We start from the raw sequence: 16391 nt of genomic DNA, 5'->3' as shown, positions 1-16391 counted from the left end.
GGCTGCGTCTCTTCTTACTCGTTTATCAGGTAGTAAAGACATTGGCAGCCAATATATCTGGTGATGGTACACAACCGGTTATGTTCTTGTAGCAGGAACACCCATAAATGCAAGTTGCCCATAAAACTTTGTTCTTATATTTCCCCTTCTTTATTCGCGCGCCCTCGACAGTTCCGTTGTGTTCTATCCTGTTGTTGTTTCCAGCCGTATTTAGCCATTGTGAATGCTGCTTTGAATAGGTTGGGTTAGTTTAGCAAGTGTTTCTAGTACCGCCTACCAGAGTGTAGTATTAGCAGCAGGTTTTTCATTTGCTATATTCTCCAACCTTACTGGTGGGCTGCATGTAGATATTTTTATCTGGCTAACTGCGCTCTGCGTCCGCGTTTTTCTTTGGCGCAGTTTTTCAATTTGTGCTGCCAGCATTGCAATGTTTTTGTCTGTGTCATCTTGTATGCATGTGCTGTCCTTGAGCTGGGGGAATTCATCAGTTGAGAAAACCAAGATGCATCTTTTATTTCTTCCAGTTTTTAGCTTTGTAGCATAAGCCGAACTGAGTTGCACGTACTTGGATGATGGCATACTTCTTCATTCGTCTCATCAGATAGTTTGGGTTACAGCACAGCGAATCTGTTCCGAACTACCAACAGCGTCGATCGATTCCGTCTCCCATCCCGTACTGACCCTTTCGTTGCTTTGTCGAACACTCTGAAGTGATGTCGTGATATTCTGGTTTGTATAGTCCGAATCTGTATTTCGGCTCCCCACATTTCATAATGCACTCCGGCATTGGTCCATTGGGACAGAATGATTGGAGATATTCCTCCCTATAGTATCTGCAGCAAAAACGTGGTCTGTGCTTATATTGCTTTGATTTACTATGCACCCATTGCTGTTAAATCTCTCTGGCAGCGTATCTATTCTCTGCAAAGTGATGGTAAAAGTACCATTGTTTCCTATGTGACGTGTGTCCAACACATTATGTGTTGCTGATATCAGGTCTGTAACCACCACCTCCGGGGAATCTTTCAGGTCCAAGTCGTATACGACACACTGCTGGGTGATGGGACCTGACGTAAAGCATGTTTGCACTGGTGCATGGTCCTCATGCGAAATAAGAATCTGCGTTAAAGAACAATTTTCTAGCGTCCTCAAGAGCGGCTAAGTCTACAGTGACGCTGTTTGATATTATTTATTTATTTTACAAGTACTGCCAGCCTTGTTATCAGGCCTTTGGCAGGAGTGGGCAGTTCAGGTGAACAAAATCAAGAACAGCAAACAAGATCATGATCATCAGCCTGACTATACACACTGCATGGCGAAGGCCTCTCCCATATTTCTCCACTTAACCCGGTTCTGTGGTAGTTGCATCCACTTGACCCCTGCGAACTTCTTAATCTCATCCGCCCACCTAACTTTCTGCCGCCCCCTGCTACGCTTTCCTTCCCTTGGAATCCAGTTTGTCACCCTAAGCGACCATCGGATATCCTCTCTTTGCACTACATGTATTGCCCATGTCCATTTCTTCTTCTTAATTTCCACTAGAATGTCGGTAACTTGAGTTATTTCTCTAGCCCACTGTGCACGCTTCCTATCTCTTAATGTTAACCCTACCATTTTTCGTTCCATAGCCCTCTGGCTTGTCCTCAACTTGTCCTCAACTCTCTTGGTTAGCCTCCACATTTCAGCCCCATAGGTGAGTACAGGCAAGATGCAACTGTTGTATACTTTCCTCTTGAGCGATACCGGTAAGTTGCTAGTCATAATCTGCGAGTGCTTGCCAAATGCGCTCCATCCCAATCTTATTCTTTTTGTTATTTCCTTCTCATGGTCCGGATCTGCGGTTACTACCTGTCCTAAGTAGACATATTCACCTACTACTTCCAGTCCTTCGCTACATAATGTAAACTGCTGTTCCTTCCCGAGGCTGTAGAGCATTATCTTAGTCTTCTGCATATTGATTTTCAAGCCTACCTTTCTACTTTTCCTGTCTAGCTCATCAATCATTATTTGCAGTTCATCCCCCGAACTGCTTAGCAAGGCAATGTCATCAGCAAATCGCACATTACTGAAGTATTCTCCATCTATCCTTATCCCTAACTCTCCCATTCCAAGTGTCTAAGTATACTTCCTCTAAGCAAGCTGTGAATAGTACTGGGGGGATCGTGTCTCCTTGCCTAACACCTTTCCTTATGGGAATTTTGCAACTTTCTTTATGCAGAACTATGGTTGCTGTGCAGCCACTATATATATCTTTCAGCACTTTCACGTACTGCTCGTCTACCCCCTGATTTGGCAATGCCTGCATCACCGCCGAGGTTTCAGCTGAGTCAAATGCTTTTTCCGAATCAATGAATGCTATGCGTAATGGCTGGTTATATTCCGAGCATTTTTCTGTCACCTGATTGATGGTATGGATATGATCGATAGAAGAGTACCGTTTCTGAAACCCTTCTTGATCCTTTGCTTGATTACAGTCTAAGGTTGTCCTGAATCTATTAGCGATTACCTTAGTAAATACCTTATACGTAACAGACAGTAAGCTTATTGGTCTGTATTTTTAAGGTCCTTAGAGTCCCCTTTCTTATGAATGAGGATAATGTTTGCAATCTTCCATGGTTCCGGTACAGTCGCTGACCCTAGGTACTGCGTATACAGGGTGGCTAGTTTTTCTAGCACGATATATCCCCCGTCCTCCAGCATATCTGTAGTTATCTCATCCTCTCCAGCTGATTTTCCCCTTTTCATAGCTTCTAGTGCTTTCTTGACCTCGTCCTTCATCACTGATGGAACGTCTAACTGTTTTTCCCTACCGCCAATCTCATTACCGTCCTGACTACTTTGGCTACTGTAGAGATCTGTATAGAACTCCTCGGCTACTTTGACTATCTTGTCCATATTCGTGATGACGTTGCCCGCCTTGTCCCTTATCGTATACATCTGGTTTTTGCCTATGCCCAATTTCTTCTTTACCGCTTTGAGGCTTCCCCCGATCTTTACAGCATGCTCAATTTTCTCCATGTTATACTTCCTTATATCGGCCACCTAGCGCTTATTGATTAGCCTTTATATCTCGGCCAATTTTACCTGGTCTGTAGGAGTGCAATCTTTCATACTCTGGCGTTTCTTAATCAAATCTTTCGTCTCCTTAGACAGATTACCGGTATCCTCTTTAACTAACCTACCGCCTACTTCTACCGCGCACTCAGTAATGATATCTCTGACATTATTGTTCCTTGCTTCTAGGGTGATGTCGCCATCCTGGGTTAGAGCTGAATACCAATTCTGTAACGAGATCCTCAACTCTTCTGCCCTCTCCCTCACCGCTAATTCGTTGATGGGTTTCTTTCTTACCAATCTGTTGCGTTCCTTCTTCAGATTTAGGCTAATTCGGGACCTCACCATCCTGTGATCACTGCATCGCACTTTCCCGATTACCTCTACATCTTGCATATTTATTTATTTACTTATTTATTAGAGATACTATCAGTCCGGTCAGGACCAAGATAGGAGCGATACAGGGTACAGATTACAAAGGCGGAACACGACAAACAAAACACCAGCACCATCCAGTCGGTACCAAGTTTTAACATATCAAAAATAGAACTGACCTCTAAGCTTCAAATAAAAATGCGCAATAATATCGCTGCAACGAAACAGAAAACAATGTGAAAACACCATGCCCAACACAAATGCAAGGCGCATTATATCAGGCACTACCAACAATCACGAACTCCGGCAGAGAACACATCCACACCCGATGCGAGCCCCACATTCTCTGGCAGTCTGTTGCATTCTCTCGCTGTGGACAGGAAGAAGGAATGCTTGTAGCAGTGCTTAGAAAACTTTTGTTCTTTTACGTGTCTGCAATGTTTACCCCGAGTGATACGTGAAGTAGTTTCGCTTATGTATTGCTGCTTATCGATATGTACCATGTTGTTCATAATCTTATAGAAAAGAATGAGTCTTTTTTTTTCCGGCGACTTTGAAGAGGGCGCAAGTTCGCTAAAGTGTAAAGTGGGGTTACCTGATCTTGTCTTCGGAAGCGAGAATAGATAAAGCGAAGTGCACGTCGCTGCACTCGCTCCAGTTCAGCTGCAAGTTTTTGAGTGTAGGGATCCCACACCTCACACGCCTATTCCATTATCGGGCGTACGAGCATCTTATAAGCCGTAAGTTTAGCATCCTGTGTAGCATGCTTAATTGACCGCCTAATGAATCCTAATTTTTTATTTGCTTTAGCAACAATGTTATGTACGTGTTCCAACGCAGGTCTAAAGTAATTGTCACTTCCAGATATGTATATTCTGTCACTCGATTAAGTTTGTTTTCTTGTAATGAGTAGTCAAATTCGAGTGGCTGATGTTTGTGTGTGATTGTCATACATACTGTTTTACTGGGTTTAAAGACATTTGCCACTTTCTACACCATTCGCTAATGTTGAGCAGGTAACCATTAAGCTTAACTTGATCTTCAACTGAATTAACATTAGTATAAATAATGCAATCGTCTGCAAATAATCTGGCCTTGATTTCTGAATCTTCAATGAGGTCGTTTATGTAAACAAGAAACAATAACGGTCCGAGTACCGAGCCCTGTGGCACTCCCGATGTCACGTCACACGCTTGGGATGCGCTGCCGTCAATACTTACAAATTGCCTGCGGCCCACAAGAAAACTTTCCAGCCAACGAACTATATTTGAGTTTTTGAGTACTGATTGAAATTTGCTTAAAAGTTTTCTATGTGCTGCAGATAACAATGCTGCAGACTCTACTCCGTCCGAACTTCTTCTGGGATACCGTTTGCGTACAAAATTAGATATGTGTTTTCCTCCCAGGAACTACGAAATGCCCAAGCATTCAGAGACTGATTCCGCCAGTTGGTACTTCACCCCGGGAGACGCAGTCTACGTGCGCAACTACGGCGTAGGAGAAAAGTGGACACCAGGCAAAGTGAAATCGACGAGTGGTGCCCGTCTAGTCACTGTGGCTACTGAGGACGGAGTCGTTCGACGTCATGTCGACCAGATCCGAAAACGCTCATCAGACACCGACGGAAGCAGAGAATTATCAAGTCCTGCAGAATCGCCTCCTGCGACCTTAGGGGCCCCAACAGGCGAGGCTCACGACCTTCCCGAAGGGCCTGTTCCTGAGCTACGCCGGTCCACAAGAACTAGAAAGCCAGTGGAGCGCTATGGCTATTAGGGGAAGGAAATGCTGCCGATAACAATGCTGCAGATAACCAGCGCATGCGTAGATAGTCCCTCTTTCCTTCTTCCCCTCCTTTCTTTTCTTCTCTATATATTTCCGAGCCCGAAATAAAGCATCGTCTTTTCGCTCTGCGAATCTGCCTGGTTTTCATCGCGTAGCTGCCGGCCTTTGGCCGGTAGATCGCAACACTATGATTTACGTGATCGAAGGCATTCCTAAAGTCTAGGAATATTATGTCAATTTGCCCTTTCTGGTCAATGATTTCGCTAATATCATGCAAAGTTTCTATTATTGTGTAACCGTTGACATGCCCTGTCGAAAACCATGCTGACACCTATTCAAGAATTCAATATCTGTTAAGTATTGTCTAATGTGCTTTGAGACAATGTGCTCTAGAAGCTTACAACAGGTTGACGTTAGTGCGATGGGACGATAATTATTGACCGTTTTTGAATCTCCAGTCTTGAGAATAGGAACTATTTTGCTAGTTTTCCAATAATCGGGAACCGTGCTTGTTGATAGTGACTTCCTAAACACTAGTACGAGGTATCTAGCAGACCATTCTGCGTATCGCTTCAAAAACAGATTAGGAATATCATCAGGGCCCATTGATTTTGATGTTTTTAGGCTCAACAATGAATTCAGTACGCCTTCTATCGATAAGCTTATGTCGTCAATTGCGCGTGTTTCAGTAGCGAACCTAGTATCCGCTGGCTTGTTATCGTCTTCACTGAAAACACTTGCGAAGTATCTATTGAAAAGATCGCACATTTCAGTCTTCACTTATAGGTCCGCTCTCTGAGCTTATCTCCGCGACTTTTTTCTTTGGTACTGCAAAGTGTCTCCAAAACTTTTGAGGTGATTCTCGTAGAAATTTTTCTAATGTAACGTTACAAAGCTTAAATTTAGATTCCTTTATGTGTGACCTCATATTACTACTTAGAGCTAGCATGTCACTCAACGCAGCCGGATCGAGTGTGCGTCGGTACTTTTTCCTACGCGTGCCGATTTTTCTTTTTAGTTGAATAATGTTCCTTGTTATCCACGGACTGCACGCACGTTTTTTTTTTTTTTTTTGTGACGAGTGGCACATAACGAGTTATGCACCTATGGACTAAAGATTTGAATTCTAACCATAGTTCATTAACAGTCACTGATTCGTTACAGCTTAGTTCTTCAAACGGGCCAAAGCAGTAATCTAGCTCGTCAAGTACGGCGGTGTCGTCTGCCCTGTTAAAATCTCTGTAAGATGACACTTCAATCGTTTTCTTTCGAAAAGAGGCAAAGGACAATTTCATACTAACTAAACAATGATCGGAAAGACCAGGCAACACTTCCACCTCCACCGGCTGTGACAAAAGACCTTGAGTTAGAAAAAGAAGGTCTAAAACTGATTTGCTGTTACCCTGTACTCTCGTGTACTCTCATACTACCTGCTGAAGCCCATGAGAAAAGCACAAATCTAGAAGACCGAGCGCTGCCTCTCGTTCACGTTGCCCCGGCGTCATTTCATCCCATTTCACATCCGCAACGTTAAAATCCCCCGCGATTATCGCGTTTTTGTTTTGAATTCGCAAATGGTGTAGAAAGTCGTTCAATGCATCAATGACGTCTGAAGTTGCGCCCGGAGGACGATACACAGCGCCAATTAAAATTTCATGTGTTCCGCGATAGACTCGGCAAAAAGCGGATTCGATGTTATGAGGGCCTGAAATAACCGTGTGCTGTATCGTATTGTCAATGAAAATAGCTACGCCTCCCCCTCGGCTGCTGCGGTCAAATCTGATAACGCCATACCCAGGGGGGCATATCTCCGTATCCAAAATATCAGGGTGAAGCAGAAGTTTCCGTGACAACTGCGACATCAGGTTGGTGTTCTACTAAAACGTGCTCCAGCTCCTCTACCTTATTAACAAGACTGCGTGCATTTATGTTTAGTATATGAAATTCATTTCCGCTTGTCTCTCAGTCTTGAACAGATGGGGAAGCACTCCCCCGGGTAGGCGTAGAGGCACTCTCTCGGGCAGACGTGGAAGCATTTGATAGCGGCTGACGAACCTGATAACGTTCGCTTGTAACGTCATTCCAAGCATACATGACACCATCTATTTTCAGCTTGTCAAAAATTAAAGCCACTTTTTGTCCGTTCTTTCGGTTATCTGCAGCTCTCTTCCAAAGGTTTTGCCTTCTGTTCCTGACGATACTTGAGAAATCTTCGTGAACGGAAAAATTAGTATCCTTCAACTTCTTGGTATTTTTTAGTACTTCTACCTTTTCATTGTAGTTGCCAAAACGCACAATTACAGGCCTGGGACGCTCTGTGCTTGGTCGTCCTATCCTATGAATATGTTCGGTGCTCGCCCCGGAAACGCCCAGTTTTTCATGAAAAACACCGCTTACTACACTGGTTTTTAGCTGTTCGTACGTTTCATCTGGAACCTCACGAATACCGTGAGTGACAACATTGTTTCGACGAGAACGATTCTCGATGTCGTCGATCTTTCCTAACATGTTATCCATGCTTGCACGCAAACTAGATAGTTCTTTCTCAGACTCCTCAAACCTTTTAGCCAATTCGGTCACATGAGATACCACCGTTCCCATGTTAGACAGCTTATGCTTCATTTCTGATATATCCGCCTGGATTTCGTTTTGAACATCAAGAATAGTTTGTAACAAAGCCGCCGTGTCGGGCCCCGGGTTCGTTTTAATAGCGCCACAACACAGCAGAATGCAAGAAATGACATCGCAACACTCAACAGCAATAGACAAGAGGGCATGTGGGCTCGGCAGCACTAGCAAACCAGGACAGTCGTCCCTAATACTGCTGTAATAACGTTTTTCACTAACCTGGAGAAGGGTGAGAAGCGAATTGTTCATTCTGTTCGCGCCGGTGCGGCCAAGCCCACTGCCGAAATCAGGGACAGGCAGGTTCAAGGAAAACGCCTCCGCCGATAATGTCGATGCTCCTGATGCTGTGCCGACGCAGCGGTTGCCGGTCCATTGCCATTCGTCAAAGCTTGTTGCAGCCGCTCCTGTTTCTTGTGCTGCGCAAAGGAAAGCCGTGGTCCACGATACGTTGACGAGGCCATGTTCCGGTAGAACTTGTGCAGAATAGGCCACCACCTGGAGAAGGGTGAGAAGTGAATTGTTCATTCTGTTCGCGCCGGTGCCGCCAAGCCCATAATGGCGGGTGTAAGGCCGCAGTGAAAAGCGACTCGCACGTGGAGTCGAGCTGGCGGTCGAACCCCTCACACGCCGAGGCCAAGGAGCGAGCGCTGTTGTTTTTTTTTTCTCCTTTTCTCCCCTTTTCTTGGGCGCGGGCGCGCGGGAGGCCTGGTTTGTTTCGTCCTTTCGCCCCGAGGCGTCGCCAAGAAGCGAACGACAGACGCATCCAATTATCAACCGGGGACAACAGTGGCACGCTTCTGCGAACCACTTTAGGGCCAGCTCGTCCAGCAATCTCAGCGATCTCCCGCCGTAGCGCCAAGCATGGGTGCAAGGAGACGCTGTTAATGAAGCTTTTTGCACTGCCACAAGCGCTCACTAAATGTCCTGCAGAAGGCGACAATGGGCGCGACCCTCGGCCCTCCCAAGTAGGCAATCAGCCCAGCGGCCTCCCACTGTGTCTCGAGACATTGGGTCCGAGCGACGGCGACGGTACACTGCTCTGGGACAGTGCCCCCCCCCCCTTTTCCCCGAACGGGACGGCTGGATGTCCTGGTCTCCGGATCCCCCGCGGCGTTTCTTTCACAAAGGCGGCAGCTGCAAGGTCGCGTCGCAAACACGCCGGAGAGAGGAAGGAAAGACAGGCGCCGTGTGAGAGGGTTTGGGGACCAGCGAGTAGAAAGAGTGCGTGTTTTGAATGTTGTATTTTTATTTGACGTAATTAAGGACCTGGGTCCGAGATTATTCCCAACACACGGGGGTTGTGGCATGTTTTTAAATAATTTGATTGGCTGCTTCATTTTCGGGGCGGATCACCTAAGGTGACCGCCCTTGGGTCTGGATTGATGTCTGGTATCAAAAAGCGGTCCTCGGACCATGATGATCATCAGATCTTCGTCTCCTACTTTCTCAACTACTGCTCCTTATACCTACCACGAAGACAGCTATTCATTACTGGCGCAGTACGACAGGATTCGGCACCCTACCACAAAGAAGCAAGCAACAAGGCCTCGGGCAGCAGCAGCGGCAGCCAAAGGACGACTGCTAGCTACCTGCCGACGACGACCAGCCAAGGTCAAGGCGTGACTCCCGGGCTTGGTGCTACTACCCGCAGCGACGCTCGCGTTCTGGTCGAGGTTGGCTTGGCTTGTGCTAGGGAAAGTGAGGTACTAGGCAGTGAGGACGCCAGATATGATTGAAAGCAAAGCTTACGCATACCCCCTGACGGAGGAGGAGCGTCTGGTAATTCGGCAACTTGAATTGGATTTTGAGCGAAAAAAACGGGAAATTCTGAGAGAAGAAGAGAAATTGATCAGAGCGCTGATGCGTGAGCATGCCGGCGGCGGAAAGGCGAAAACTGCGTCCGAAGCAACGGAGCAGCGTCAGTTAGACCTTGGCCCCGTGGAAGAAAGCACTAGTGCATTTGAGGGCTGCCCCTCCCGGTACTCGACGAATACAGATAGCCTGGACGAGCGAAGTGTTGCTAGCTCAGGGCAGGGAGCGGCGGAAGCTGCTAGTGCAGCCCCACAGGCACAGCTAGAGGAGCTAGCGTTAGGGGGCGAGACGAACTGCCCGAGCAGTGTCGTGGCGCGATTGGAAATGCGCGAAAAAACGGACGAGCCGTTAGCAGGATTGGAGCCCGACAGCAGCGGCGCGGATCCCGCGCACAGAAATTTCGCTTCCGAAATGCGAGCTGATCAGCCGACGGAGACGGAGTGCGCCCCGTGTGGGGATCTACGCGCAACAGGTGTCGAGGCTGAGCTTACAGCGAGGGCGCCTGCTCCATTTGATACAGAGGGCGCAGTAACGGATTCTGGCCAGTTTGATATCTCTGGTCAAGAGAGCGAACACGCTAAACTACAGCACAGTAGTAGCAAGGAGTACGCAGGTGGGCCTCTCAAAATTCGTGTAGGCACGACAGCAGTACGCGGCCTCAGAAAGTCGAGGCCGCCGAAGGTAAGGCGCGACGATGTTTCTGTTTTGGGAAGCAGTCTCCCATCGACGGTCAGTGCAAGGATCCCTAGTGCTGGCGCCGCGAGAGGCGGCAACGATGTGCCGCAGGCGCTAAAGGCCACTGCTACACGACAACGCGATCGCCGAGGTGCGCACGAGATCTATAGTGTTCCGGCGTATAGCAGCAGGCGCGTGCCAAACTCACTTCGCCAGCGCAGGAAACTGCATGGGCTAGCCTCGTCATTGGAGCCCCCGTACAATCTGGCGCAAAGTACAGGGACGAAGAAAGCCTCACTGTCCAATTTTGTATCTGGTTGTTTGGCATAGCCATGCTGGCCTCACCAGGCGTGAGGGTTCCTGCTTACCCAACGGGTGGCGTGCACGGAACTGCTTGGCGGCACCAAAAAGTGGTGTAAAGACAGTTGCATGACGGAGCGGGGACTGTGCAGTGGCATGAGTGTTCCCGCCATCCGCCCTGTTTTGTGATGTGAACGGTGACGCGTGCTACAACTGTGCGCCGCGGGTGGGTGATTTGTGCTGAAACTCGGACTATGGCGAACTCTGCGTAGCCAACACGCCCTCTTGTAGTGCAATTTTTTTTTCGTGTGTCTTTACATGTGCCTCATGTATAGCAAATATAGGGCGCACTGCTGTGCGCAATGCAGGATGTGACGGGCTGTCATGAAGAACTTTCGTGTCTTCAGTGCCGTTGTTTGTATTGGTTTTATTTCCCGACTTCGAGTGTATGGTTTCCTCAGTGGGGACGGATTTAGGTGCGCTGTAGCCTGGCGAAATGGTCGCCTGAGGGGGAATGTTGCGGCCTGTGTTTTTGTTTTGTGTAAATGAGCGGACTCCACGCTCATTTACCCTCTTAGGAGGGACGTGTAAGGCCGCAGTGAAAAGCGACTCGCACGTGGAGTCGAACCCCCCACACGCCGAGGCCAAGGAGCGAGCGCTGTGGGTTTTTTTCTCCTTTTCTACCCTTTTCCTGGGCGCGGGCGCGCGGGAGGCCTGGTTTGTTTCGTCCTTTCGCCCCGAGATGTCGCCAAGAAGCGAACGACAGACGCATCCAATTATCAGCCGGGGACAACACTGGCACGCTTCTGCGAACCACTTTACGGCCAGCTCGTCCAGCAATCTCAGCGATCTCCCGCCGTGGCGCCAAGCATGGGTGCAAGGAGACGCCGTTAATGAAGCTTTTTGCACTGCCACAAGCGCTCACTAAATGTCCTGCAGAAGGCGACAATGGGCGCGACCCTCGGCCCTCCCAAGTAGGCAATCAGCCCAGCGGCCTCCCGCTGTGTCGCGAGACATTGGGTCCGAGCGACAGCGACTGTACACTGCTCTGGGACAGTGCCCTCCCCCCCTTTTTCCCCGAACGGGACGGCTGGATGTCCTGGTCTCCGGATCTCCCGCGGCGTTTCTTTCACAAAGGTGGCAGCTGCAAGGTCGCGTCGCAAACACGCCGGAGAGAGGAAGGAAAGACAGGCGCCGTGTGAGAGGGTTTGGGGACCAGCGAGTGGAAAGAGTGTGTGTTTTGAATGTTGTATTTTTATTTGATGTAATTAAGGACCTGGGTCCGAGATTATACCCAACCCACGGGGATTGTGGCATGTTTTTAAATAATTTGATTGGCTGCTTCATTTTCGGGGCTGATCACCTAAGGGGACCGCCCTTGGGTCTTTATTGATGTCTGGTATCAAAAAGCGGTCCTCGGACCATGTTCGACAGTCAAGATTGAGGCTCCGTGCTTAGCACGTATTTACAGTCCCTAGGCTTTAACCGAAATGCTCGGTAGAAAAGTAAGGGCTTGTAGAGTGACTTCTCTGTGTGAGAGTCTATTTTGTTTTAAGTTGCAGTTGTCTGTGTGACTCTTGTTACTGTAACTTACAGTTTGCCAATGTAAACTATTTTGCTTCTGTAAATATATATCTCCTCCTAACCATCATCAGATTATCTGTTTCCTCACTGCCTGCCGAAGACAGCTATTCATTACTGCGGGGTTTGGTTTGTGGGGTTAACGTCCCAAAGCAACTCTGGCTATGAGAGACGCCGTAGGGGAGGACTCCGGTAATTTCGACCACCTGGGGTTCTTTAACGTGCACTGATATCGCACAGCACACGGGCGCGATGTCAGTGCACGTTAAAGAACCCCAGGTGGTGGTTGGACACATTATGAAGTCGATTTCATTTTTAGTCTCCCCGTTAGGACTTTTTCATGTTCATTTCCGGTTCTTCCGTTTGCTGAAGAAGGTATTCATGATTCGTAAGTTATTGCGCTCTGCAAACTCAACTAGGAACTCCCCCCTGCTATTCCTAGACCCAATGCCATAGTCACCTACTGCCTTGTATCCTGCCTGCTTTTTCCCTATCTTGGCATTGATGTCGCCCATTAGTACAGTATACTGCGTCTTTACTTTTCGCATTGTCGATTCTACATCTTCGTAGAAGATTTCAATTATCTGGTCATCATAACTACTTGTAGGTGCATAGGCCTGTACAACCTTCAGTTTATACCGCCTATTAAGCCTAATTACAATACTAGACATACTAGACACTGAAGAATAAATCATAACAAAAACACAGGAGAATATTTACATGATGAGGCCATTTGACGAGGAGATACACGTGGATTGGGCGCAACTATGGATTGGGCACAAGTGCGCAGAGGAATGAAGAAATGGCTGGGGAATCAACAGTGTCGGCGGGTACGCATTCCAATCACAAATAGTACGCGGAAAAAGGGAATTTTGAAATGCGTTTGTTCTGGACGAATAATCTATAACTTTTTTGGTATGATATGAACGTGTGTAGCGGTGATTAGCTGGTAGAATATATAAACCTTTATATATTCCCAGCTGATTATTATAGAGTAAATAGAAAAATTTCACATTATCCCGGTAACGTCGGAATGCAAGACTTTCAAGTCCTGCAGCTTCTAGAAGGAGTGATGGGGATGTGCGCCAGCTGTATGAGTTAAAAATGAACCTAGCTGATTTTCTTTGCACTTTCTCAGGTTTGGTGATACTAGTTTGTGTATGTGGATCCCAGACAATCGCGGCGTACTCTAGAATGGGTGGGATAAATATTTTGTAGGCCAGAATTTTAGTTTCAGGTGAAGTGTTTCCTAACGTACGCCTTAAATAGCAAAGTGTCTTTATTGCATTATTGCAAATGTGTGTTATATGTTCATTCCACCTAAGGTCTAATGTAATTACTACTCCCAAGTACTTATAGCTGGAAACGACAGATAAACATTGGTTGCTTATGTTATAATCAAATGTTAAGGGGTTCTTTTTGCGTGTTATCGTCATTGCAACGGTCTTTTTAAGGTTAATGGTCATCTGCCATTACGAGCACCAAGTTTGTATTTTAGATAGAGAGGTGTTTAAAATTGCCTGGTCGTTTGAATTGCGTATTTCATGATACAGGATGCAATCGTCTGCGAAAAGCTTGATTTTGACGCGTATGTCACTGACGATATCATTGATCAATATCAGAAAGAGCGGACCTAATACTGAGCCTTGTGGGATGCCTGAATTTACGTCTGCAGAGGTAGAAGCTGCATCACTGACTTGAACACACTGTTTCCGCAAAGACAGGCATGCATGAATCCAGTTAATTAAAGTGTTGTTCTTTAGAATAGACCTTAGTTTCAGCAATAATTTGGAGTAACAGGCACGGTCGAATGCTTTTTCGAAATCGAGGAATATTACATCAACTTGGCTTTGCCTATCCAAAACAGCTGCTAAATCATGAATTGTTTCTATGAGCTGAGTTACGGTGGAAAAATCTTTTCTTAACCCATGTTGTCTTGCATCAATCAATGCGTTGTCATTCAGAAAGACAGATATGTATTTGAGTATTATGTGTTCGAGCAATTTAGCGCATGTGCAGAGTATAGAAATGGGCCTGTATGACGTTAGGAGGGACAGATTTTCTGTTTTTGGTATGGGAACGACCTTTGCGTACTTCCATTTGGCAGGGAGATCCGTGCTTGACAGTACTTTCTTGAATATTATAGTTAAATATCTTGAACACCACCCAGCGTACCGGAAAAAAATGCGTTCGGTGTTCCATCAGCTCCAGGTGATGTTTTGGTGTCTAGATTAAGCAAACGTGCTAACACACCTTCTTGAGTAATCGTGACATTATCAATTGGCAGAATGTGTTCATAGCCTGAAAAGTGTGGGCTGATACCGGCATCATGTGTAAAAACCGAGCAGAAGTACTGGTTGAGCGCATCTGCGATATCTGCATTCTCAGTGATAAAACTATCATCAATACAGAGTTAAGGTGCAACTTTCGTGTTCGGTGACCAGTGCTGCCAGAACTTCCCCGGGGAAGAGATAAAGTTTTTTAGCGTTATTTTCAGAAAGTAATCTTTTGCTTTTTTATTTTTTCAGCTAGTAATACACGTAAGGCAATTAACCTGTTACTCGTGGAAAAAGTTGGGCGTTGCTGGTGTTGTTTTCTTGCCTTTTTTACCTTCCGTTCTAATCACACTATTTCTTTTGTTACCCGAGGATTGCGTTTCAACAGCACTTTTCGCTTCACAGGTACAAACTTTTGCACACATTCTAAAACAAGACGTTTGAAAAAGCGCCACAGGTCATCGACAGTCATCGACATTTGATTCACACATGACATGAAATGTAGAAACCGAACTATCTAGTGCATCCAATATATCAGTATCACTGGCACGTAAGAAATTCGGGACAGTCCTTTCCAGTTTTTCAGTTTGTAAATACATGTCCACTTCCAAAGTTAGGGAGACAATTTTGTGGTCTGATATGCCTTCGAAAACCTGAACTTGCGGGTTTTTGCGGGAATAGCGGTATTTCCAAGAAAAAGGTCCAGAATTGATAGCGTATTGTTTTGAACACAGAAGGTTATTTGACAAGTTGTGTAAGGTTGTGTAAAACTACTATATCAACGAAAGGCTCAGAAGCACTTGAAAGGGGCTCAGGAAAATCATTCCAATTCACGGAGGGAACATTAAATTCTCCCGCACGAGCATACTACAGCGCCTGTTCCTACAAGCGCACAAGAACTCATTGAGGCTTTAGAAGAAGATGTTGTCGCTGCCTGGTGGCCGATAAAATCCTCCTGTGATTAAATTACATTCATTAAGAAAAAGTTTCACAACTACACATTCAATTCCTGCAATATCAGGCAGCCTAGCAGTCTTCAACGCCTCTTCGAAAAGTATGTGGACGCCACCGCCACGGGAGTCTCTCTCATGGCTGTAAATTTTGTAACCGTAGGGTGGTATTTCAGAGTCCGCGACAGCTATGTAGCCAGGTTTCAGTTATTACTATAACGTGAGGTTTGTGTGCGGTTACAATACTTTCTAATTCGGCGGTTTTATTTAGTATACTGCGGGCGTTAATGTTTAGACACCGAAGTTGCGTTTTTTTCTTTAACACCGGGGGGACGCTTGTACCCGTTTTTACCGGTGGCTGTCCGGCGGTGGGTTTCGAACTCTCTTTAGGGCTCTTAGGATGCGGAGTTACTGGTACTCTTGCCATCCGAGTGCTGTCCCACTGATATATTTGCTTGTCAACCTTAATTTTGTCATACTGAAGCTTTACTTTTATGCCCGCTTTCCTTTATTCGGCCGTGCAGTCCCAAAAGTTCTTCCTAATCTGCCGAGTCGCTGGTGAAAGATCTTCTGAAACTGAAATACTTTGCCCCTTGAGCTTGTGACAGATACGCAGCACGTTAGTTTTTTCTCGGTGATCTATCAACTTCAGAATGATAGGCGGGTGATTTTTTGCCTGCTTACGTCTCATTCTATGCAGTCTTTCAAAGGAAGATACTCGGACACCAAGGTATTTAAAAATATTTCGTCGCTTAGAACAGTCAATAGCGAGTCAGGTGTTTCGTCCGCATGTTCTTCAACGCCAAAAACTAAGGTTGTTTCGTCTACTTCTGTCCTCGAAATCTACTAGCTTTTTTCAAGACTTTGTATCGTTCATTCCATGTTCTCGCAGTGCGCTGCTAGATCTGAATATTTGGCTGCTATGGCTTCCACGGTCTCAAGCTTAGACTCTATGGCA

The 16391-nt window shown here is 46.4% G+C and overlaps 1 protein-coding gene across 2 annotated transcripts in view; it reads left to right on the top strand.

Annotated features, from left to right (window-relative positions):
• Positions 1 to 5320, top strand: part of LOC146194041 (uncharacterized) — a 267564-nt gene extending 262244 nt beyond the window's left edge. For both annotated transcript variants that reach the window (XR_014706904.1, XM_084602944.1), the window contains one exon: positions 4836 to 5320. Coding sequence is in view for 1 of the 2 variants with exons in the window: in XM_084602944.1 (XP_084459070.1) it covers positions 4836 to 5202 (367 nt within the window). In the remaining variant the exon portion in view is untranslated. The remainder of the gene's footprint in view (positions 1 to 4835) is intronic.
• The last annotated feature ends 11071 nt before the right edge of the window (positions 5321 to 16391 follow it).

This window comes from Amblyomma maculatum, chromosome 4 (genome assembly GCF_055883805.1).
Source record: "Amblyomma maculatum isolate TAMU_Amacu chromosome 4, ASM5588380v1, whole genome shotgun sequence".
Taxonomy (NCBI): domain Eukaryota; kingdom Metazoa; phylum Arthropoda; class Arachnida; order Ixodida; family Ixodidae; genus Amblyomma; species Amblyomma maculatum.
This window is presented reverse-complemented; position numbering and strand designations above follow the sequence as displayed.